Raw genomic sequence first — 23,577 nt, 5'->3', positions numbered from 1 at the left:
AAAAGTACCGTTCCTGAAATACATTATTCTCAAAATAATGCTCTGCATTAGCCAATAGAAACCTTTCACTGATATTCCAACTGTCATACACTTCACATGCACACAGCATTACTCCAGGTTTCCATAACTGATATCCAACACTGATATCCAAACTGAGATACCCAATCAGAGGATTAGATACACAGCTCAGCACACACTATAACACATCAGAGAATTAGCTACACATATCAGCACTCACAATCACACCTCATAAGATTAGAGCACACGAACACATAGACGATTAGATACATAGGTCATCACACATCAGAGGATTAGATACACAGCTCAGCATACACCATCACAATCAGAGCTTGACTCCAGGTTTCTATAACCTCTTCTCAGGCGTGCCTCCTCCCGTGTATATTTTTAATGGATTTTTGAAAATAAAGTTGTAAAGTTTTACTGTATCCTCTTGATGGTGAGTGCCCAGTTTTTTTCTTCTTCTTTATATCTTATATGGATGGACTATGTTGCTTACTGAGAGCACCACCATAGGATTATTCAATAGTGAATTCCCTTTATCCTACCTTGTTACTTCAAACCTGCATTAAGTAGTGCTACCTCACTCTTTTTGTATAAAACGATAAAATATACCTGTCCTTCTGTTAGTGGTATATGAAACCACATGTGCCCAAGGACATGGGGCCTTATACTGTGTGGTGGTCAGGAAAAGGGAGCACTATACCATGGGGGGACCCAAGTCAAAATTATGCCATAGGGGGCCACACGGTGGCTCAGTGGTTAGCACTGCCGCCTTGCAGCGCTAGAGTCCTGGTGTTCAAATCCCGCTAAGGGCGAAACAACATCTGCAAGGAGTTTGTATGTTCTCCCCGTGTTTGCATGGATTTCCATCCCATATTCCAAAGACATACTGATCTATATGGGGCTCACAATCTACATAAAAAAATGTCTTTGCTAGTTGAGTCTCTGTATATATTTATTATGTCTGTGTATATATTTATATACGTATCTGCGTGTGTGTGGGAGGGGAGGGTTCCCCACACAGTCTCACACAGTGTGGAATTTGGCGCTGATTTTGCAGAGGATTTAAACCTCAAATCTGCAGCAGTTTATTCCCTTATTCCGACTCCCACTGAAAACAATTAGTGCAGGACGCTGAAAAAAAGAAATAAAAAAAAAAAGCATCCTGCTGGATCTTGTAGCAGATTCTGTAGATGATTTGGAGGATGCATCTTGAGACTCCCCAATGATTACATCCATTTATTTGGGCCTAATCAGCGGTGGAAAGCTGCAAGGGCCTGCTGATGCTCTGTGGATACCACCACGGTGAGCCAGGGACAGAAAAGAAAGAGGGACCCAAGGCAGATGTATGTCTAAAATTCCTCTTTACTTTCTGATGTCTGAACAGGTTGTATCCACTTGTATGGAATGGACTGTATTACAGGCCACTCAAGTAAGTACGCCTCAGGAAAAAGTAACACTCAGCCTTTGCGGATGATGTACTCCTCTTTGTCACTAACCCTCTTATCTCACTTCCATCTGTCCTCAGAGAAATTGGTACATATAGTTTCTTCAGTAATTATAAATTAAATTTGGCGAAAAGCACGGCCCTAAACGTTTCCTTGTCTCCATCGACTCTTCGCGCCTTGCAAGCCTCTTTCCCCTTTTCATGGTCTTCAAACTCTATCCGGCACTTGGGGGTGCAACTCTCTCGCCGTCTCGCGGATACATATGCCCTGAACTTTCTCCCGATTTTGCGCTCTTTGAGGTCGGATCTTGAATGGTGGGACACTAAGGGTCTCTCCTGGCTGGGACGTATCAATCTCCTGAAAATGAACGTCCTCCCTAGATTGTTGTACCTTTTCCAGACGGTCCCTATAGTCTTGCCCTTGTCCTTTTTCGCAATGGTCAATAAGGCATTTGGTAGATTCATCTGGTCCTCAAGACCTCCACGTATAGCACGTACTGTTCTGTCTAGGTCAAAGCGTAATGGGGGTCTGGCTGTCCCGGACTGCTCAAACTATTTTCTTGCGGCGGTAGCTGCACATATCCTAGATTGGCACCATTCGGCCCGTTCCAAACTCTGGGTTGCTCTAGAGGACTCTTTGAGCCCTATCCCCCTGACGGCCCTACCCTGTCTTCGGGAGAAGTTTTGGACCGATGATAGGGATCATCCGCTCCCCTTTGTGGCGCGTCAGACTATGGGAGTCTGTCGCAGGTACAGCGCCATGCGATTACTCTTCACTAATGATGGCCCGCTGACTCCTATCATGGGTAGACTCTCCTGTCCTTCATTTTCAACAGGTCACTTCAGCCACCTCGCTCATTCCACGCCCTGATCTTCTTGCCCACCTGTCCTGTCCGGACACTGCTGCCTTCCATTGGCAATACGCTCAATTGTCACACTTCTAACTCTCCTCGAGATCCTTGCGGGACCTTCATAGACCTCTACGGCCTTTTGAGCGCCTCTGTGTTTCCCCCTCGCCTCCTTCTCATACTATTTCCCTCCTCTATGGTCTTTTGTCAGAAGGGGTGGGGGATTCGCCTCCTTCCTTTACTGTTAGTTGGGGTAGGGAACTGGGAATCTCTCTTCCCTTTGAGATGTGGTCGCAGGCCTTTAGTGCATGTCATAAGTTCTCTATATCGTGTAGGGCCCAGGAGACCAATTATAAGATCCTCTCTAGATGGGATAGGGTTCCTACCCTGCTCCATAGTATCTACCCCTCAGTTTCTGATACCCTGTTTCCCCGAAAATAAGACGGTGTCTTATATAAGGGCTGGATCGAAGGGCTGGTCTGAGTATTTCAGAAACTGCTGATCTACTGGGATTTTCACGCACAACCATCTCTAGGGTTTACAGAGAATGGTCCGAAAAAGAAAAAACATCCAGTGAGCGGCAGTTCTGTGGGCGGAAATGCGTTGTTGATGCCAGAGGTCAGAGGAGAATGGCCAGACTGGTTCGAGCTGATAGAAAGGCAACAGTGACTCAAATAGCCACCCGTTACAACCAAGGTAGCCAGAAGAGCATCTCTGAACGCACAGTATGTCGAACTTTGAGGCAGATGGGCTACAGCAGCAGAAGACCACACCGGGTGCCACTCCTTTCAGCTAAGAACAGGAAACTGAGGCTACAATTTGCACAAGCTCATCGAAATTGGACAATTGAAGATTGGAAAAACGTTGCCTGGTCTGATGAGTCTCGATTTCTGCTGCGACATTCGGATGGTAGGGTCAGAATTTGGTGTCAACAACATGAAAGCATGGATCCATCCTGCCTTGTATCAACGGTTCAGGCTGGTGGTGGTGGTGTCATGGTGTGGGGAATATTTTCTTGGCACTCTTTGGGCCCCTTGGTACCAATTGAGCATCGTTGCAACGCCAAAGCCTACCTGAGTATTGTTGCTGACCATGTCCATCCCTTTATGACTACAATGTACCCAACATCTGATGGCTACTTTCAGCAGGATAATGCGCCATGTCATAAAGCTGGAATCATCTCAGACTGGTTTCTTGAACATGACAATGAGTTCACTGTACTCCAATGGCTTCCACAGTCACCAGATCTCAATCCAATAGAGCATCTTTGGGATGTGGTGGAACGGGAGATTCGCATCATGGATGTGCAGCCGACAAATCTGTGGCAACTGTGTGATGCCATCATGTCAATATGGACCAAAATCTCTGAGGAATGCTTCCAGCACCTTGTTGAATCTACGCCACGAAGAATTGAGGCAGTTCTGAAGGCAAAAGTGGGTCCAACCTGTTACTAGCATGGTGTACCTAATAAAGTGGCCGGTAAGTGTATATGTATGTGTATATATATATATATATATATATATATATATATATATGTATATGTATATGTATGTATATATATATTTCTTTTTTTGCATTTATTAACCCCATGTAATACATTACAGACAGGCAACCTGTCTTCAAAAGAAATGACGATTTTTTGCAATGCAATTGCAAAGGTCTGACACTAATGCAATGCATTGCATTAGTGATCAGACCTTTGAAATTGCAATGCATTTGCAAAGGTCTGATCACTAATGCAATGCAATGCATTAGTGATCAGACCTTTGCAATTGCATTGCATTGCAAAAAAATCGTCATTTCTCCCACTGCAGACAGGCCGGGGAGCCTTTACAAGGATGCTCCAGGTGCCGGCGATCACCGGTGCCAGAAGGGTTATTGCCCACGGTCGGTGTGGGCACCGACCGGAGGCATTAGCGCTGGATGTCTGCTGCGGGAGTCGGGTGGCCGCCATAGCCGCCTGGTGTCTGCTGGTGTCAGCAGACATCCAGCGCTAATGCCTCCGGTCGGTGCCCACACACGGTCCCATAGAAATGAATGGAAGTGCCCAGCACGGCGATTAACCCCCCGCTTGCCGGCTACTTCCATTCATTTCTATTCACTACGTCTTACTTTTGGGGGAGCGCCTTATATTAGGCAAGGCAGCAAAATGTCTGCCATGCCTTACTTTCGGGGAAACACGGTAGATGTTGGAGGTGTCTTACGGAGCGTGGCACAATGACCCACATATGGTGGGGCTGCCCCCTTTTGCGTCCCTTTTGGACTGGAGTCAGAGGTGTTATACTGCAGGTTACAGGAATCGATCTGGTGGAGGACCCGGTTCCGCTGCTCCCCTCCATATTTCCCCGGAAGTTCCGCAAGCCTACTCGCAGACTCCTAGGCTTATTGTTAGTGGCGGCTCGCTCTGTTATCCCTAGGCTGTGGAAGTCCACATCCCCTCCTTCCCTTCTCGCCTGGCTGAATGAGGTTCTGTCGATCCGCACGATGGAGACTTTGGTTGCTGAACTACATCCAGAAGATTCCAGACATCAACAGACTTGGCTTCTTTGGAACCATTTCTATTATTCTGCTGACTTCTGCTCCCTCTTTCCCCTCTGTGTCTCCTGTCTGACGTCTGTTTGTTTTTCATTGTTCTGGAATATTAATCACATTTTTTATCGTTTATGCTCTGTCTTGTATTCTTATACTGTATCGTTTTTTTTTGTTTTGTTTTTTCTTATTGATTTGTTGAGTCTGCTGCATCAGATTCTCATACTTTGTTCTGATGTATTATTTGCATTGATATATTGGTTCTGCTGCGCCAGAGCCGTCCTGCACCTTCCTTTCCCCCTTCTAGGTCCCTTCTTCTTTCCCAACCTGTTAACTGCCTCTTGGACTTCGCCCCCTTTTTTTTTTTTTCTCTTCACCTCAGAGACTTGTTCCGTTTCAGCGCACTCTCACCTACTCCCCGTTCTCCCCTCCCCTTCCCCTCTTTCGTTTTGTTTTTTGTCTTTTTCTTTTTGTGTTAAAATTTGTTTGAAAAATTTCAATTAACTTTAATGATAAAAAAAATAAAAAAAAGAAACACTCATTTGGGTGCTCCAAAAGCGGCCCACTGAGCCTCTGTCAGCCAGGGGCCCACAAAAACCTGGAGCCGGCTCTGGGCCAAAGTATGCAGGCTTGCAAACCAATGTTAAGATTCCCCATTCATTGCGAATCCCTAGCTAAAAATCAAGAAAACATTCCTGAAAAAGTACATCATACAAAAGCATAATACTGAAAAAGTTCAGGCATAGAAGGATTTGATTGACTCATTGAATACCTCATAGTTAAGCCCCATTTCCTGGGCCTCACACAGTATAACACCCCATTTACATACACTATAATGTCCCATTTTGGCCCCTCCACACAGTATAACGCCCCATAAGTGGTCACTGCACACACAGTATTATGTCATTTAGTGGGCCATGCACAGACACAGTACTATGCCCCATAGTGACCCCCTGCACACACAATATTTTGCCCCATAGTAGCCCCTGCACACACAGTATGATGCCCCATGGTGGCCACTGTACACACTACTATGCCCAATAATATACTCCCGATAAGTAAGCGGTCAATTAAGAGTTTGGACACTGCTGATTATAACAGGCACTTTTTAAAACATAACTTTTAATAAGATCATTAATAAAAAAAAAATGGTCTGTCTGTGTGTAACTCCTGCAAGGAGCACTTTGCATACAGCAGATGATGCAGTTAATGCTAAACCAGGACCCAGCCATTTTATGCTGAGAGACAGTGGATTATGTTTCCCTACACCCCTAATAATAATAATAATAATAATACATTTTATTTATATAGCGCCAACATATTCCGTAGCGCTGTACAATTTGTAGGGTTCAAATACAGACAAAGATACATTACAAAGAAAGTCATTTCACACAATGGGACTGAGGGCCCTGCTCGCAAGAGCTTACAATCTATGAGGTAGAGGTGGTGACACAAGAGGTAGCAGGGGCGGCATTGCTTATGCAGAGGTCAGACACTTTTGTAATAGAGGTTACTGTCATTACACAAACATAAAACTTTATGAGCCGTCACCAGTCGTGTCCTGTCGTGTAACATGTGGATGGAGCTTGGACCGATAAAGTTAGCCTGAAATGACATCATATCATGTGGGGAAATATGGGAGCGGGGACAGAGGAGGGTTAAATTTTGTGGATTCTAATTATAGTATGGAAGGGTTTACGTTAGAAATTGTGAAAGGCTTGTCTGAAAAGATGCGTCTTTAGTTTGCGTTTGAAACTGTAGAAATTGGGAGTTAATCTGATTGTCCGGGGAAGAGCATTCCAGAGAAGTGGTGCAGCTCGGGAGAAGTCTTGTATACGAGTGTGGGAGGTTCTGATAATAGAGGATGTAAGTGTTAGGTCATTGAGTGAACGGAGAACACGGGTTGGGCGGTAGACAGAGATGAGGGAGGAAATGTATGGAGGTGTGGCATTATGGAGAGCCTTGTGGATGAGAGTGATAATTTTATATTTTATTCTATAATGAATAGGCAGCCAATGTAGCGACTGGCACAGACCGGAGGCATCGCTGTAGCGTCTAGACTGATAGATGAGCCTGGCAGCTGCATTCAGAATAGATTGTAGAGGGGAGAGTTAAGTGAGGGGAAGACCGTTTAGTAAGGAGTTACAGTAGTCAAGGCGAGAATGAATCAGAGAGACAATGAGTGTCTTTAGTGTATCTCTGGTAAGGAAAGGGCGTATTCTGGAGATATTTTTGAGGTGGAAGTGACATAAACACGCAAGTGATTCAATATGAGGGGTGAAGGTAAGGTCAAACATGACCCCGAGGCAGCGGGCCTGCTGCCTAGGAGTTATAGTAAGGCCTGAGACTACAATGGATATATCAGGGACAGATCTGTTAGATGGTGGAAACAGTAGTAGTTCAGTCTTGGAGAGATTTAGTTTCAGATAGAGTGAGGACATGATATTTGAGACAGCAGAGAGACAGTTGCTGGTGTTCTGTATGAGTACAGGGGTGATGTCACGGGAGGATGTATATAATTGAGTGTCATCAGCATAAAGATGGTACCTGAAGCTAAATCTGGAGATGGTTTGTCCAATGGGGGCTGTGTAGAGAGAAAAGAGCAGGGGGGCCTAGGACCGAGCCCTGAGGAACCCCAAGAGCAAAGGAAAGAGGGGAGGAAACAGAGCCCGCAAATGATACACTGAAAGTGTGGTCTGAGAGATAAGAGGAGAACCAGGAGAGCGTAGTGTCGTTGTTGTTGAGGCCGACTGAGCGGAGCATAGTGAGGAGGAGTTGACGGTCAACAGTGTCAAAAGCTGCAGAGAGGTCCAGAAGAATAAGAAGAGAGAAGTCACCATTGGATTTAGCCATTAGGAGATCATTGGAGACTTTTGTGAGAGCCGTTTCAGTAGAGTGCAGAGCGCGGAAACCAGATTGCAAGGGGTCAAGCAGAGAGTTAGCAGAGAGATAGCGGATTAAACGAGAATAGACCAGGTGTTCTAAGAGTTTAGAGATGAAGGGGAGGTTAGAGACGGGTCGATAGTTAACAGCACAGGATGGGTCCAGGGAGGGTTTTTTCAATAGCGGGGTTATAACAGCATGCTTGAAGGAGGATGGGAAGATTCCAGAAGAGAGAGAGGTTAAATATTTTAGTAAGGTAAGTCGTGACAGCAGGCGACAAAGATTGGAGAAGGTGTGAGGGGAAGTGGTCACTACTGCAGGTTGTAGGGCGAGATGAAGAAAGTAGCTGGGAGACTTCCTCTTCTGTAACAGGTTCAAAAGATGAGAATGGACAGTCTGAAGTGCGGTTGGTGAAGGGATTAGTAATATGGTAGGTGATGGGATCAATGCCACCTGGAGCTTGGGCAGTAATTTCTTAACGGATCTTATCAATTTTATCATGGAAATAAGTGGCAAGGTCATCGGCACTAAGGTCTGTGAATGGCGTCCGCACCTTGAGTGTGAGTAAGGATTGAAAAGTTTCAAAAAGCCTTTTAGGGTTGCTGGAGAGAGAGGAGATGAAGGTGGTGAAATAGTCTTGTTTGGTGTGTTAAAGGGCAGAACTATATGTTTTAAGCATAAATTTGAAGTGGAGGAAATCTGCAGGTGAACGTGATATTCTCCAGAGACGTTCGGCACACCTAGAGCACCGCTGAAGAAATCGTGTCTGTGCCGTGTGCCAGGGTTGCTGCCTCCTTTGTGGGACTTTACGAGTGGAGGGGGGAGCCACCTCATCCAATGCATTTTTAAGGGTTTCATTATAGTGACTGGTGGCCAGATTAGAACAGGAGATTGAGGAGATGGGGGACAGAGAGGATTGTAGAGTATCTGAGAGGTGCTGGGTGTCGATAGCACGCAAATTCCTATATGTGTGATTGGTAGGGGTATCTTGTGAAGGGGAGAGAGAACTGATGGTGAGAGACAGAAGATTATGATCAGAGAGGGGCAGAGAAGAGTTAGTAAATTTACAAACTGTGAGGAGTCGATGGAAGACCAGATCAATCGTGTTTCCACCTACATGTGTGGCAGAAGAAGAACATTGTGAAAGACCAAAAGAAGTGGTTAATGAGAGAAACTGTGAGGCAGCTGGGGAGACAGGGGTGTCAATAGGGATGTTAAAGTCACCCATGATGAGGGTAGGAATGTCACAGGATAAAAAGTGGGGAAGCCAAGAAGCAAAGTGGTCCAAAAATTGGTAGGGTGAGCCAGGTGGATGGTAGATCACAGCTACACATAAGGAGAGTGGGCGGAAAAGTGTGATAGCATGGACTTCAAATGAGGAGAATGTGAGTGAGGGTACCGGTGGAATGGCCTGAAAAATGCACTGTGGTGACAGAAGTAAGCCTACCCCCCCTCCCCTGCCTATTATCAGGCCTAGAGGTGTGTGAGAATTGTAGGCCACCATGAGACAGAGCAGCAGGGGAGGCCGTACCTGCCTGCTGGATCCAAGTCTACATAAGGGCGAGCAGCCTGAGGGATTTACTAAGGAATAAGTCATTACGTGTGTATGGGGGGGGGGTGGGTGGGTGGTTTGGGTTATAACAGTCCATGGAGTCTCGTCTTCCTCTTAGTTGGTGACTGCTATATGGGGAGGTGGGGTGGGGCGGGGCGGTTGGTTTGGGGTATAACAGTCCATGGAGTCTCATTTTCCTCTTGGTTGGTGACCGCTATATCGGGAGGTGGGGTGGATAAGATGATATATGGGGTGGGAATTAGGGGTTTTGGGGCAGTTGAAACAATGTATTAGTGTTTTATTAGTTTTAAGAGCTCTCTTCTTCTTCTCTTCTCCTCACAAAGATACTAAGTGTGAGGAGAAGAGGAGAAGGAGGAGACTTAAGACGCAGCCGTCATACAGTAAATAGAAGGGATCGCTGTGACTTGCTGTCACAGCGATCACGTGACCGGGGACCAATCAGATCGGTCCTCGGCATGTTCACTAAGTCCCGCGCCAGTAGTGGGGGCGGGACTGTCACGGGGGGGGGGGGGGGGCGCAATCCCCTCTAAAATGGAGTCTAAAGACAGGCCGTATTTTTACAATCGGTAAAACGATCACTGGCTCTATATATACGGCCAGCGGTCGTTAACCAGTTAAGCATAAAACATGACGGGGGTTGCTTGATAGAATGTGTAGAGAATATATGCTATCCTGGCTGCCTACTGAATTCTGAATGTAGGACATATCTCCTTATTTCAACCAGCTGTTACTATCCTAATATGCTGATGGACACCATATAAGACTATATAGAACACATATGTTCTCTTGGTGTCTCAAAGGGGCTTAGTTTTTGAAAATCCTGGTAAGTTTTATCCCAGTGTGTTAAAAGTGTAAGGCAGAAAACCCTCCATAGTGGTTGTTTTCAGTGAATATATTATCCAGTCCACTGACCCATTACAATTTAGGAGGGCAGTCAGTTCATTGCTGCCCTTGCCTCCTTAATTAGGATGGTGGTAACTTGAACAAATATCCGCATTACAAGTAATAGAATGTGTGCAGGTGAGAGTGATAGGTAATCTTATCCTACTAAATGTGAAAGTTCCTACTAAATGTGAAAGTTTGTGTGTTTGAATGTTTGCATGTTTGTGAATTTGGATGTTTGTTCCTCAATCACGCTAAAACGCCTTGACGGATTTGCGTGAAATTTTCCACAAACATAGTTTTCACTTGGGATTGAAACATAGGCTACTTTTGGTGCCACTAAACAACATGACTTCCTAGCAGGAGACTCACAAAAGCAGGACTCCTAGCTCCAGCTATAGACTCACACACACTGCCTTGCATTTCCTGTCACAACCTGCCTGCACACTCCTTACTGTCGCCTCAGGAGTAGCCCTCACTCTACTCACTCACGCCCTGTTGCTCCTGCCTGCAATCAAAATGGACTGGGATTGCAGGCATTAACATTTGACCCCCCTCTCCTTCAAACACCCCTTCCCCTTACCTTCAATGTTGCAGACCGGCTCCTGCCTGCTGACCTCACAGGAGCTGACCTGTTCCATACTGAATGCTCCCACGCCTGTGTTTACAATACTACTATCCTGTCCATAGCCCAGCCGCGATAGTAAGGCACACAATCTCTCATAGACAGCAATACACTTGGATTGCCTACTATGGAGGCTTGCAATCAAATGATTGCAGGTTCACACCCCTCAGTGGAACGAAGAAAAACGTTAAAAAAAAGAGAAAACAATAAAAATATCAAAAAATCATCCAACAACACATATAAAACTCCAAACTACTGTGATGCATATGCATATTAGTTGCCATTCTGCCCAAAAACGCCCCGTCTACTAATAAACTATTTGCCCTACACCCTCAATGTCACACTCGCACGTAACAAACCACCATTTTGGTTCACACTTTGGACCATCATTTCAATAAAAGCTCATCTAACCAATACCCAGAATGCTATATCTACCATTAATCTTGACCCGCTATATTGTGGTTGCAAAAAAAAAACCCTTAGGTAGCCTTCACAAGGTGTAAACCCGCATGTATTTTGCCAAAATACACATGTAAAAATACACGTGTCAAATTAAGACTCCCATTCACTTCAATGATATTTTTTACATGCCTGTAAAATGTCATTGAAGTCAATAGGAGTCTTAATTTTACACGTGTATTTTACACAAATACACACGCGTTCTCTCCGTGTCAAGGCTCCCGTACACTCAGTTCACACCACCGTCTGCTCTCCGTTCATGCGGTTCCATCTTCTGTTGTCACACAGTTCGCCCCCAAGCGCGGCTGATGCTGGGTTCACACTTCCGTTCGGCACTCCGTATTAGGTTTCCATCTTCTGCATGCAGAAGCCGGAAACCTGTCACACCGGGTCCGGCCATGAACGGCGGTGAGCATTTTATGCTCTCCGCCACAAAACCGTTTTTTTGAAAATCAGACAGACACAGAGTCCTGCATGTACGACTCTGTGTCTGGTTTAAAAAAAAAAAAAAAAAAGGTTTTGCAGCCGAGAGCATAAAAAAGGTCCAGTATGTACATGTCTACTTTACCATAGACCAGCTGAAAGTAAAAAAATAAAGAGCCTCCAAAAATAACAACAAATTGTCTGTATTACTACATACACACTTTTACAGTTTCACACGTCTGTGTCCGCCCAATTCTCAAATCACCGCAGACGAAGTCGCAGGTAAAAGCTAGTAACCAAATATGCACTATATGTAAAAACATCACCTCAGTTACAGTGGGGCAAAAAAGTATTTAGTCAGTCACCAATAGTGCAGTCACCACTTAAAAAGATGAGAGGCGTCTGTAATTTACATCATAGGTAGACCTCAACTATGAGAGACAAAATGAGAAAACAAATCCAGAAAATCACATTGTCTGATTTTGTAAGAATTTATTTGCAAATTATGGTGGAAAATAAGTATTTGGTCAGTAACAAAATTTCATCTCAATACTTTGTTATATATCCTTTGTTGGCAATGACAGAGGTCAAACATTTTCTGTAAGTCTTCACAAGGTTGGCACACACTGTTGTTGGTATGTTGGCCCATTCCTCCATGCAGATCTCCTCTAGAGCAGTGATGTTTTGGGGCTGTCGCTTGGCAACACGGACTTTCAACTCCCTCCAAAGGTTTTCTATAGGGTTGAGATCTGGAGACTGGCTAGGCCACTCCAGGACCTTGAAATGCTTCTTACAAAGCCACTCCTTCGTTGCCCTGGCGGTGTGCTTTGGATCATTGTCATGTTGAAAGACTCAGCCACGTTTCATCTTCAATGCCCTTGCTGATAGAAGGAGGTTTGCACACAAAATCTCACGATACGTAGCCCCATTCATTCTTTCATGTACCCAGGTGAGTCGTCCTGGCCCCTTTGCAGAGAAACAGCCCCAAAGCATGATGTTTCCACCCCCATGCTTTACAGTAGGTATGGTGTTTGATGGATGCAACTCAGTATTCTCTTTCCTCCAAAGACGAAAAGTTGTGTTTCTACCAAACAGTTCCAGTTTGGTTTCATCAGACCATAGGACATTCTCCCAATACTCTTCTGGATCATCCAAATGCTCTCTAGCAAACTTCAGACGGGCCTGGACATGTACTGGCTTAAGCAGTGGGACACGTCTGGCACTGCAGGATCTGAGTCCCTGGCCGCGTAGTGTGTTACTGATGGTAGGCTTTGTTACATTGGTCCCAGCTCTCTGCAGTTCATTCACTAGGTCCCCCCGCGTGGTTCTGGGATTTTTGCTCACCGTTCTTGTGATCATTTTGACCCCACGGGGTGAGATTTTGCGTGGAGCCCCAGATTGAGGGAGATTATCAGTGGTCTTGTATGTCTTCCATTTTCTAATTATTGCTCCCACAGTTGATTTCTTCAATCCAAGCTGGTTGCCTATTGCAGATTCAGTCTTCCCAGCCTGGTGCAGGGCTTGTTTCTGGTGTCCTTTGACAGCTCTTTGGTCTTCACCATAGTGGAGTTTGGAGTCTGACTGTTTGAGGGTGTGCACAGGTGTCTTTTTATACTGATAACAAGTTTAAACAGGTGCCATTACTACAGGTAATGAGTGGAGGAAAGAGGAGACTCTTAAAGAAGATGTTACAGGTCTGTGAGAGCCAGAAATCTTGATTGATTGTAGGTGACCAAATACTTATTTTCCACCATAATTTGCAAATAAATTCTTACAAAATCAGACAATGTGATTTTCTGGATTTGTTTTCTCATTTTGTCTCTCATAGTTGAGGTCTACCTATGATGTAAATTACAGACGCCTCTCATCTTTTTAAGTGGTGGAACTTGCACTATTGGTGACTGACTAAATACTTTTTTGCCCCACTGTATATCTTTGGGGGTGGGGGAGGGAGAAGTGACATATATACACTTCTTACACAGCCAGACCATTTTTATTAATTACCTTATTAAAAGTTAGGTTTAAGCCACTCCCTTCTGTGATGTCCTTTCAAAATTTGAGTGACTTTCCCACTTTGAAATTTATAGGCACCTTTTAGCAAGGTTTTTCCTCCGTAAAAGTGTTTCTAGTCTGCAAAATATGGTATTTAATGGCAGACATAGGTTTTAAAGTCCAAATTCCCATGTAATAGTCTGCACATGCCTTAAGTACGTATCCCATTCAATAATCTGTAAACTTTTTATGTATGTATCCCATGTAGCAGTCTGCATATGTCTTTAAGGACAGTGGTGTGCACAGTATAAACTATAAGAGCAAGGAGAGCCAAGTGTACAGCTCTGTATACAGTATATACTGAGAGGATTACAGTTTACAGAGTACAGAGTGTACAGTGTTGTTCCCATAGTAAATACTGTATACAGTGCAGTACACATAGCTTACCCTGTAGTATATACTGTTAGGGAAGCCATTTGTACTATTCTATATACTATCGGGCACCACTAGTTTGAGGGTGTGCACAGGTGTGCACAGTATATTCTATATGGAAAGGACATGTGCTTTGTCAACTATACAGTATCCCCCATTCTCCCAGTACTGTATCAACCTTCTGCTGACAGTGCAGAGCAATGGGTTAAGGCTTCAGATACATAGTAAAACTTTTAATTACTATTAATTTACTTATAAACTGGTATATAATACATTAGGCAACCTGCTCCTGTATTTCTGCTATATACACTGAATGATACATAAAAAAGCATTATGTGTAATGCATTAAATACAGGCCAGCGTGGGTTACACACTGTAATGTGGCCATTTAATAACTAATCCTCAACAGGTAAGCTGCTCTCTCGTCACCATCACACTGTACTTTTAAGTTGAGTCTGGTTTAACACTGCCAAAGCAACCAATGAGAGTAAATTCACGTTGGTTAATTGTAAAGACTTTCTGTTTCAGTTATTTTGGGAATAATTGCCTGCATACTGAAACAATACATCAATGAATCTAAATATGTGATTATTTCCCATAAACTACTGTAAACTAACTCATTGCTAGGAACAGGGAAATATGAGCCAGTGAGAATGACCAGTCTCCCAGCTCTTTTTTTTTCTTTCTTTTTGGTAGAGTTGGAAGGGACCTCAAGGGCCATCGGGTCCAACCCCCTGCGAGTGCAGGTCTTCCTAAATCATCCCAGCATATGTTTATCCAGATTCCGCTTGAAGATTTCCATTGATGGAGGGCCCACCACCTCCTGTGGCAGTCTATTCCACTCTCTCACTACCCTCACTGTCAGAAAGTTTTTCCTAATGTCTAATCTGTATTTCTTTCCCTTTAGTTTCATCCCATTGCTTCTTGTACTTCCTTGTGCTAATGAGAATAGGGTAGATCCCTCTGCACTGTGACTACCTTTCAGATATTTGTAGACTGCTATTAAATCTCCCCTCAGCCTTCTCTTCTGCAAACTAAACAATCCCAATTCTTTTAGCCGCTCCTCATAGGACATGGTTTGCAGACCTTCCACCATTTTGGTTGCTCTTCTCTGGACTTGCTCCAATATATATATATATATATATAATATAGCTCAGTTGCACATTTATGTGTTATCGCATACCTTCCAGTTTGCCAGCTTCTGAGACTCGATGATTTTGATCACTGCTCCCATCAAGATTCCTGGAATCAAACAGCATGATGAGTGTTAGAGTGGACTCTTCCATACTATCTTTGCTCCTAGGAAGCATGACTGTTGTCTTGAGGCTATATTAAATTTACATACAGTATGAGTTATTCACTCTTTAGATACAATCCCATGCACTCCCATGCTACCTGCATCTCAAAATACCTTCAGAATCTGCCCTTGTCTTAATTTGGAAACAGATAAAAATCTCATTGTTGCTCTGATTCATTCTCATCTTGATTACTGTGGGTGGAACTAGGGCAGAGACTTGGCAAACAAAGTTTAATGTTTACAAATGTAAAGTTATGCATTTTGGTCAAAGAAATAAAATTAATGATTATGTACTTAATACTAAATTTACTGCATAAGAATGGCACTGAAAAAGACTTTGAGATTTTGGTGGACAGTAAACTTAGTGACCAGTGCCAGGCAGCTTCCGCCAAGGTAAACAAAATCATGGGATGCATCATACGAGGTATAGATTCTCATGAGAAGAACATAGTTATGCCGCTATTCAAATCACTTGTACGGCCACACAGACTATTACAGCAATTTTGGGCCCCCGTATACAAGAAAAACATAACTGAACTAGAGAAAGTGCAGAAAAGGGCAACCAAAATTATTAAGAGAATGGGTGGATTGAAGTACGAGAGTTTAACAAATTTGGAATTATTCAGTTTAGAAAAAAAAAAAAAAGACGTCTATGGGAAGAATTGTTAACAATAAACAAATACATGATGGGGCAGCACAAAGAAATTTCTAATAATCTTTTTAACACCTAGGCCAGTGACAAGAGGACATCCCCTAAGAATGGAAGAGAGAAAGTTTCACCAGCAACATAGAAAGAGATTCTTTACTGTAAGAACAGCGAGGTTATGGAACTCTCTTCCCCTGGAAGTGGTGATGGTGGATTTATTGAACAAGCTCAAAGAGGGCTTGGATGTCTTTCTCAAACAGAACAATATTACAGATTATGTGTTCTAGATTCTGTTAAGGACTAGATGATCCAGGGTTTCATATAGATTGCCAGATTGGAGTCGTGCAGGAATTTTTCCTCAAAAATAGGGCAATGAGGTTTTTTTTTGCCTTCCTTTGGATCAACACTGTAGGGTACTGTAGGGTTATAGGTTGGACTTGATGAACTGATGTCTTCATCCAACCTCATCTACTATGTAACTGTAAAACTAGGTTCACATTTGCGTTTGTTCACCATTTCGGGGATTCTGGTAGAAAAATGTGGAGAGAAAAGTCCTGCAAGCAGGACTTTTATCTCTACATTATTTGGGCGGAAAGTCGCAGACCCCTAGATTATAATGGGTTCTGCTGGGTATTTGCCTGTAACTGCATTTTAAGTGGATTGGGTTTAGGTTTTTCTGGTCCCCAAGTGGATCCGAAGAACATACCCCCAACACAAGTGTGAAACTAGTGTAACTCATCACTCCATTCACCAATGTCTCACCTCTTTAATCTATTTTGATAGCAACTGCAAAACTATTACTTCTTTTGAACCACTACTGTTATGTCTCTACCATGTGCCAGTAACTGCACTGGTTTCCCATTTACCATATACACTCGAGTATAAACCAAGTTTTTCAGCACAGTCTTTGTGCTGAAAAAGTGCGCCTCGGCTTCTACTCAAGTCATTACGGTAATTTTCAAGAACGCAGACCCCCCCCAATCACATGCCATGAATGGGTTTGAAAACTGCCTGCTGGTTTCTGTCTCCTGCCCAGTTTCTCGGGCAGGAAACGGAAACCTGCATAACGGAGATTGGGCGCTGGTGTGAACCTGCCCTCAAAGTAGAAAATTACTGTGAAACACATACACAATAGGTATCCCCGTGTCTGAAAGTGCCCAGTCTACTGAATATAGGGTATCTGCAGTGCTCCTATTCTGTCGGGAAGGGGTTAAGGCTGAGTTCCAGTGGGGGGAAAAACCCCCAGTCCTCAAGCTCAGGGAAGGGGCAGATAGGCAACCAAAACACCCCCTCCCCTTCCCCAGCATCTACTGCACCCAAGAATTCCGGCCATTTTAATTTTTGAAATTTTCCAGTAGCTGCTGCATTTTCTCCCCCTTGGCTTATTCTCGAGTCAATAAGTTTTCCCAGTTTTTTGTGGTAAAATTATGGGTCTCAGTATAACAAGAAATATTTCATGAGTTTCCCTATAAACTAATATTTTTGGAAAAAAAAAACAGGGGATAAAGTGAGTATCCAAAAATATAGGGTAGCAAATTAAAACTCAAAAGCTTTTATTAATACCCGCTAAAATATTTAATATAAAATTTCTCCCCCACAAGTGAACCACCATCACCTATCAAAATGTAGGATAGCTAGACTACAGATAGTCGCATAGGTCTGATTAGGGGTATATTAGCCAAAACAGGTATTCAAGCTACTAGGATGTCAAGGGGAAAAATAAACATGGATCCTCCCCCTCCTTTCCTCTAATCCCTTCAACACCCCATATCAGATCTAATGTGTAAATTAGACAGGATGCTCTTATATTCTATTGTCCTCTCAGCTCCTGTGTCAATATAAATAGCAGCTCCTGTGTCAATATAAGCCAAACCTCCACCATGTAAACTATATATATCCAGGACATATATACAGGGCTAGTAAGCAGCCACTAAACGGCAGGTATACATAGGTTTGCAACCACTAGTGTATTCTATCTGCATTGGAACATCAGTATACCTACCGTTTAGTGGCTGCTTACTAGCTCTGTATATTTGTCCTGGATATATATAGTTTACATGGTGGAGGTTTGGCTTATAAAATGAGCCGATCTCCTTTGCTGCATGCAAGGGTTAAACTTAGTGTGCATGCATGGCCTGATCTGAAGGAGAAATAGGTGCTGGAGCCAGGACTGAAAGGCAGGATGTTGATTGGCCAGAGCCCCAATGAGAGGGCAAAGTCTCTCCTTCAAAAGATCTGAGGTCTCCGCTCTCACTCATGGCTGCAAAAAAATGCCAAGAGGGGAGCGGGCAGTGATTAGGCTCTCCATGCTTTGAAACGATCACTTATTTTAGGAAGTGGCAAGCTATCTTATAGAAGCCTCTGATGAATTACTTGCAGTGAGCAGTAAGGAAACGTATCAGGCTGTTATCAGTGAAGCTAAGATTGTTGAAAAGATAAGCAGTTAGCATTTCCCAGAGCTATGAGAACCAGGAATTCAAGGCTAATAGTACTGTTAATTTAGGCAGTTATCAGTGCCTGGAGCTATTAGTATAAAAAACAAAAAAAACTTTGCAAGTCTTCAGTAGGTGATACCTTTTTTAATGGCTAACTCATAATGATGACAGAATATGACGTTTCGAAGCTTTCCTCTGAGCTTCTTCTTCAGATATAACTAAAAAACACTCTGTAGAGGCTGCATATTTATAACTGGACACAGGGCTAGAATTACAGGAGGGAGGGGGGGAAGAGGCTAACACGGTACCAAAACAAACATTTTCCTTTTACCAAATGGAGCTATTAGTGTGAGAGTCTAGGCAGGTAAAGGCAAACTTAGTGTAGCGAGTGGAATATGAGGAAGCACTCCGCTATCTTTACATTGCCGTTTTAAATAATTAGGGGGCGTTCACACTACCGTCTGTGTCCGACAGGTAGTGTCCGCTCAAAATCTGGAACGGACATTAGGAGCGGACACTAGCTGTGTCCGTGACACCTGTCATTTATTTAAATGGGCATCGGGTGCACTCCGTGCCCTTCCTTCACTGTCCGCATGTAAAGATGTCCGACTTTTCAAGTGGACAGAAAAACCCTACATATCGGGTTTTTCTGTCCGCTTGAAAAGTCGGACATCTTGTTTTGTCTTTTTTTTTTTTACAACCGCCCCCCCCCCAAAAAAAAAAAAAACAATCAAAACCAAAACAGTACAGTTTTTGAATTTACAGCTAGAACAAAAACTACCAAACCTACTATCAAACCTGCATACATATTGTGTTCTGATTTGCAGGTTTGATGCAATTCTAAAAACATCACAACTGCATCATGTATATGCACCCTTACAGCTACAACACCCTATAGCTTCCATTCAGCACATAAAAAAATTCACCTTTTACCATCACCAGGCTCCTCAGTTGCCTCTGCAGAGGTCTCCAGAAATCTAATAAGGCTCAACAGCGACTCTAGGCAAGTAGTAAGGTTCCCTAGTGGCTTCAGGCAAATAGTAATTCTTCCCAGTGGCCCACAGGCAAGGGCCACTTGCGATGCCAATGGAGTTCTAAGAGATCATGCAGCCATTTTCCCTCTGGATTGGCAAGTCTCAACAGAGCCCCAGTTGGGAATCATTGATCTAAACCAGGGGTAGGGAACCTTCGGCTCTCCAGCTGCTGTGAAACTACAATTCCCAACATGCTCCATTCACTTCCATGGGAGTTCCAAGAACAGCAGATCAAGTATGCATGCTGGGAGTTGTAGTTTTGCAACAGCTGGAGAGCCGTACGTTCCCTACCCCTGATCTAAACCATAAAACTCTCCTCAGTGATGCACCTCCCTCCATCTCCTCCCTCATTCCTGCTCTATGTTTAAAACGAACAATCTATGCACTTACTTACACAACAGAGGTTTGGACTTGAAACTTGGTTCTTGTGTTGGCTGGATTTACTATAATGAACAGTATGGAGAAGACAAATTCCTAGTTCGTCCCATACTGTAAGTAGTACTTCTAGCATCATAGATGGGTATGATGCAAATCTTCCCATCTACTGTTGAGCCCAAGAAATCCTGCACGCAAGCGGCCCGTGTTTCACAGCCAAGACTCATTCATCTGAACAAGGCCTAAAAATGACTTGTAACACGTCTAAAAATAACCTTAAAGGGGTTGTCCCATCACAAGGATTCTATCTATACTGCTTGTTAATGTGGATGTCAGACATTTCCTAAATACACTGCTTCAGCAAAACTGCTTTGTTTGTCCACTATCTTACTTTATTCAATTCATTGTTGACACAGCCCTTGACTTATCTGCTCAAAAGTCAAGTGATGTATCTGCCTGCTCTCAGGGGGGAGGGAGGAGGGGCTAAGTGCAAGGAGCGAGCCTGTGTTTCTAGTTATTCCTGTGTCTGTACCACGTGACCTAGCTTCCTGCACTCAGATAGGGGAGAGGAGCTGCTTTCATTTCTGAACGTCTTCTGTTCTCCCAGTTATCAGGCTAGCTAATTCAATTGTGTTCATTATTAGAGATGAGTGAACACTGTTCGGATTAGCCGATCCGAACATCACGCACCCATAGAAATGAATGGAAGCACCTGTGACGCTGACTTTGCCCAGGGTCATTTTTATGGGTGCGTGCTGTTCTGATCAGCTGATCCGAACAGTGTTCGCTCATCTCTATTCATTATGGCAGAGACAGGCAGTATCTGTATGTAACACAGAATGGAGTTGCTCCTGCCTGTACTTCATAGTCCAATATTGTGCATATAGTGTTTAAGAACCTTTGATGACATCACAGGCCCTTCAGCCGCCCCATAGGATCATGCTATGCGGTGGGCGGAGCTACACACTAATTTGGGGGTGGAGCTAAACGACAGGTTGCATGTGAAACCCCACCCACCAAATGATGCAAGAAACCAGGAAGAAAGAAGATTTTACAGCAGTGAAGACTGGTGAGTATGCGACGTGGGAATACCCCTTTAAGAACCAAACCCCATTTTTCAAATCTGACATGTCACTTTCTGAAGTAATAACTCTAGAACTATAACTAGAAATGTTTTAAATTACCCAAGAGTTAATGTGACAGAAAAAAAAGTTAGAAAAAAGTAAAAATAAAAAAGTTTAAATAAGTTTAATATAAATTAGAAATAAATAAAACCCCAAAAATCCCTTTTTCCCCCATATAAAATGTTTTATGTAAAATAAAGAAATAGAGAAAAAAAACATTACATATTTGGTATCACAACGTCCGTAATAATCTGAATAAAATTAAAACATTATTTAACCTGAACAGCGAATGTCGTAAAAAAAAAAAAAAACGTAGAAAACCGCACAAAATAATGATTATTCACCACCTTTCCCTTACAAAATGTTCAATAAAAAGTAATCAAATGGTCAGATAAAAACCAAAATGGTACCAATAAAAAGCAGAGGTCATCCCACAAAAAATAAGCCCTCAACCAGCTCTGTCTAGTGAAAAATAAAAATGTTATGCCTTTCAGAAGATGGCGATGCAAAAATAATACAATTTTTTCCCTAAATTGAATTTTATTCTGCACAAATAGCAACGCATTAAAAAATAATATAAATGAGGTATCGCCGTAACCGTACCGACCCGCAGAATAAAGGTAACATGTTACTTATGCTGTACGCTGCACGGGAAAAAAAATAAAAGTTAAAAAGCAATGCCAGAATTGATGTTTTCTTTTACACCCCACCTAGAAAGAGTTAATAAAATGTAGTCAATAAGTTACAGGCACCCCAAAATGGTGGCATTGAAAATTACATCTAATACTGCAAACACCAAGCCCTCATATGGCCACATTGCCAGAAAATAAAAATAAAAATCTAGCTTGTACAATGTGAAGACAAAACCCCCCAAAAGTCGCCAAATCATTAGGACATGCGGCTGCGACTAGAAGGAAATGTATAAGCTGTGCGAGCGTTTTCAGGGGACACCCCATATTTAGAGCTTATGAGATAATATACCAGCGCTGATCCCCCAGAATGCCCTCTTCCCCGTCCGTGTCATAGGAGCTAATGGGAAAATAGAATGGGATTTGGTGTACCCAATTTACTCCGCACAGCTTACATATTCACTTCGGGGTTACTAATGCTCACTATATCACTTGATAAATTCTTTGAGGGGTACAGTTTTCAAAATGGGGTCACTTTCTAGAGGTTTCCACTGTTTTGACACCTCAAGGGCTTTGTAAATACGACATGGTTCCTGAAACTGATCACAGCCCTGATCTGCCCTCTAAAAGCTCCTTGGTGCACCTTCCCTTCTGCATCTCGCTGAGCGTCCATATATTAGTTTACACCCACAAGTGGGGTACTATGGTAGTCGGGAGAACTTGCATAACAAATTGTGGGATGCGTTTTCTCCTTTAACCCCTTGTGAATGTGCAAATTCTAGGGCTAAACGAAAATATTAGTAAAATAAAATCAAATTTGAAAATTTCATCTCCATTTTGTATTAATTGCTGTTAAGCACTTATAGGGTTAAATTACTAGGTATATGTTGACTTGGCTTATTTAAGGGGTGCAGTTTTGAAAATGGGGTGATTTAGGGTGGGGGGTTAATACAAGGGTCTTTCAAAACCCCTTCATTAACTGGATTAGTCCCCTAAAAAATGGGTTTTGGAAATTTCTTGAAAATTTTGAATATTGCTGTTTCACTTGTAAACCTTATAATGTCCGTAAAAAAAAAAGGGTGACTAAAGTTTGATGTCGACATAAAGCAGAGATCTGGGACATGAGATTTATAATATAATTTTGGCGGTCTGACTATCTGTATGCAATGCACATCATTTCAAAATTTATAAAATGCATATTTTTCAAAATTTCCACCAAGTTTCCGATTTTTTTTCATAATTAAACACAAAACATATCAACCAAAATTTACCACTAACATGAAGTACAATGTGTTACGAAAAAACAATCTCATAATCACTTTGGTAAGTTAAAGCGTTCCAAAGTGATTGCCACATAAAGTGACACATGTCAGTTTTGAAAAATCGAGCTTGGTCAGGAAGTCAAAAAGTGCCATCGGCGGTAAGGGGTTAAACAAACTTTTCAAAACCAATTTGTTAAACGGAATAATTCAGTTTTTAAGATGCTTTAAAGGGATTCAATTAGTTGAACCCCATTTTTTCTCCCTAACACATAGGAATAGCCTTAAAGGGGTTGTCCCATCACAAGGATCCTATCTATAATGCTTGTTAATGTGAATGTAAGACTTTTCCTAAATACATTGCTTCAGCAAAACTGCTTTGTTTGGCCGCTATATTATTCATTTTTTTGTGGCCACAGCCCTGACCTAGCTGCTCATGAGTCAAGTGATGTTTCAGCCTGCTCTCAGGGGGGGAGGGAGGAGGGGCTGAGTGCACGGGAGCGAGCCTGGAGGGAGGGGGGGGGGTAGTTTACCCTTTGGGGGAAGGGGCCGTCAATACAGGGTTAGATGCCGGCACAGGTGAAGCCAGCAACATCGCTATGCTTCTGCCCTGCATGAAGCAAGCAGCGGCAGAAGCGATGTTGTTATTCCGGGGGGGGGGGGG

At 43.1% G+C, this 23,577-nt stretch overlaps 1 protein-coding gene across 2 annotated transcripts in view; it reads right to left on the bottom strand.

Annotated features, from left to right (window-relative positions):
• The window catches only part of SLC9A8 (solute carrier family 9 member A8), a 324,107-nt gene that overhangs the window by 207,259 nt on the left and 93,271 nt on the right, over positions 1-23,577 (bottom strand). For both annotated transcript variants that reach the window (XM_075276791.1, XM_075276792.1), the window contains exon 4: positions 15,298-15,356. In XM_075276791.1, coding sequence (XP_075132892.1) covers positions 15,298-15,356 — 59 coding nt within the window. The remainder of the gene's footprint in view (positions 1-15,297; positions 15,357-23,577) is intronic.

The sequence above is a fragment of the Leptodactylus fuscus genome, chromosome 6 (genome assembly GCF_031893055.1).
Source record: "Leptodactylus fuscus isolate aLepFus1 chromosome 6, aLepFus1.hap2, whole genome shotgun sequence".
In the NCBI taxonomy this organism is placed as follows: domain Eukaryota; kingdom Metazoa; phylum Chordata; class Amphibia; order Anura; family Leptodactylidae; genus Leptodactylus; species Leptodactylus fuscus.
Note: the sequence above shows the minus strand (reverse complement) of the source record. Positions and strands in the feature narration are given on the sequence as shown.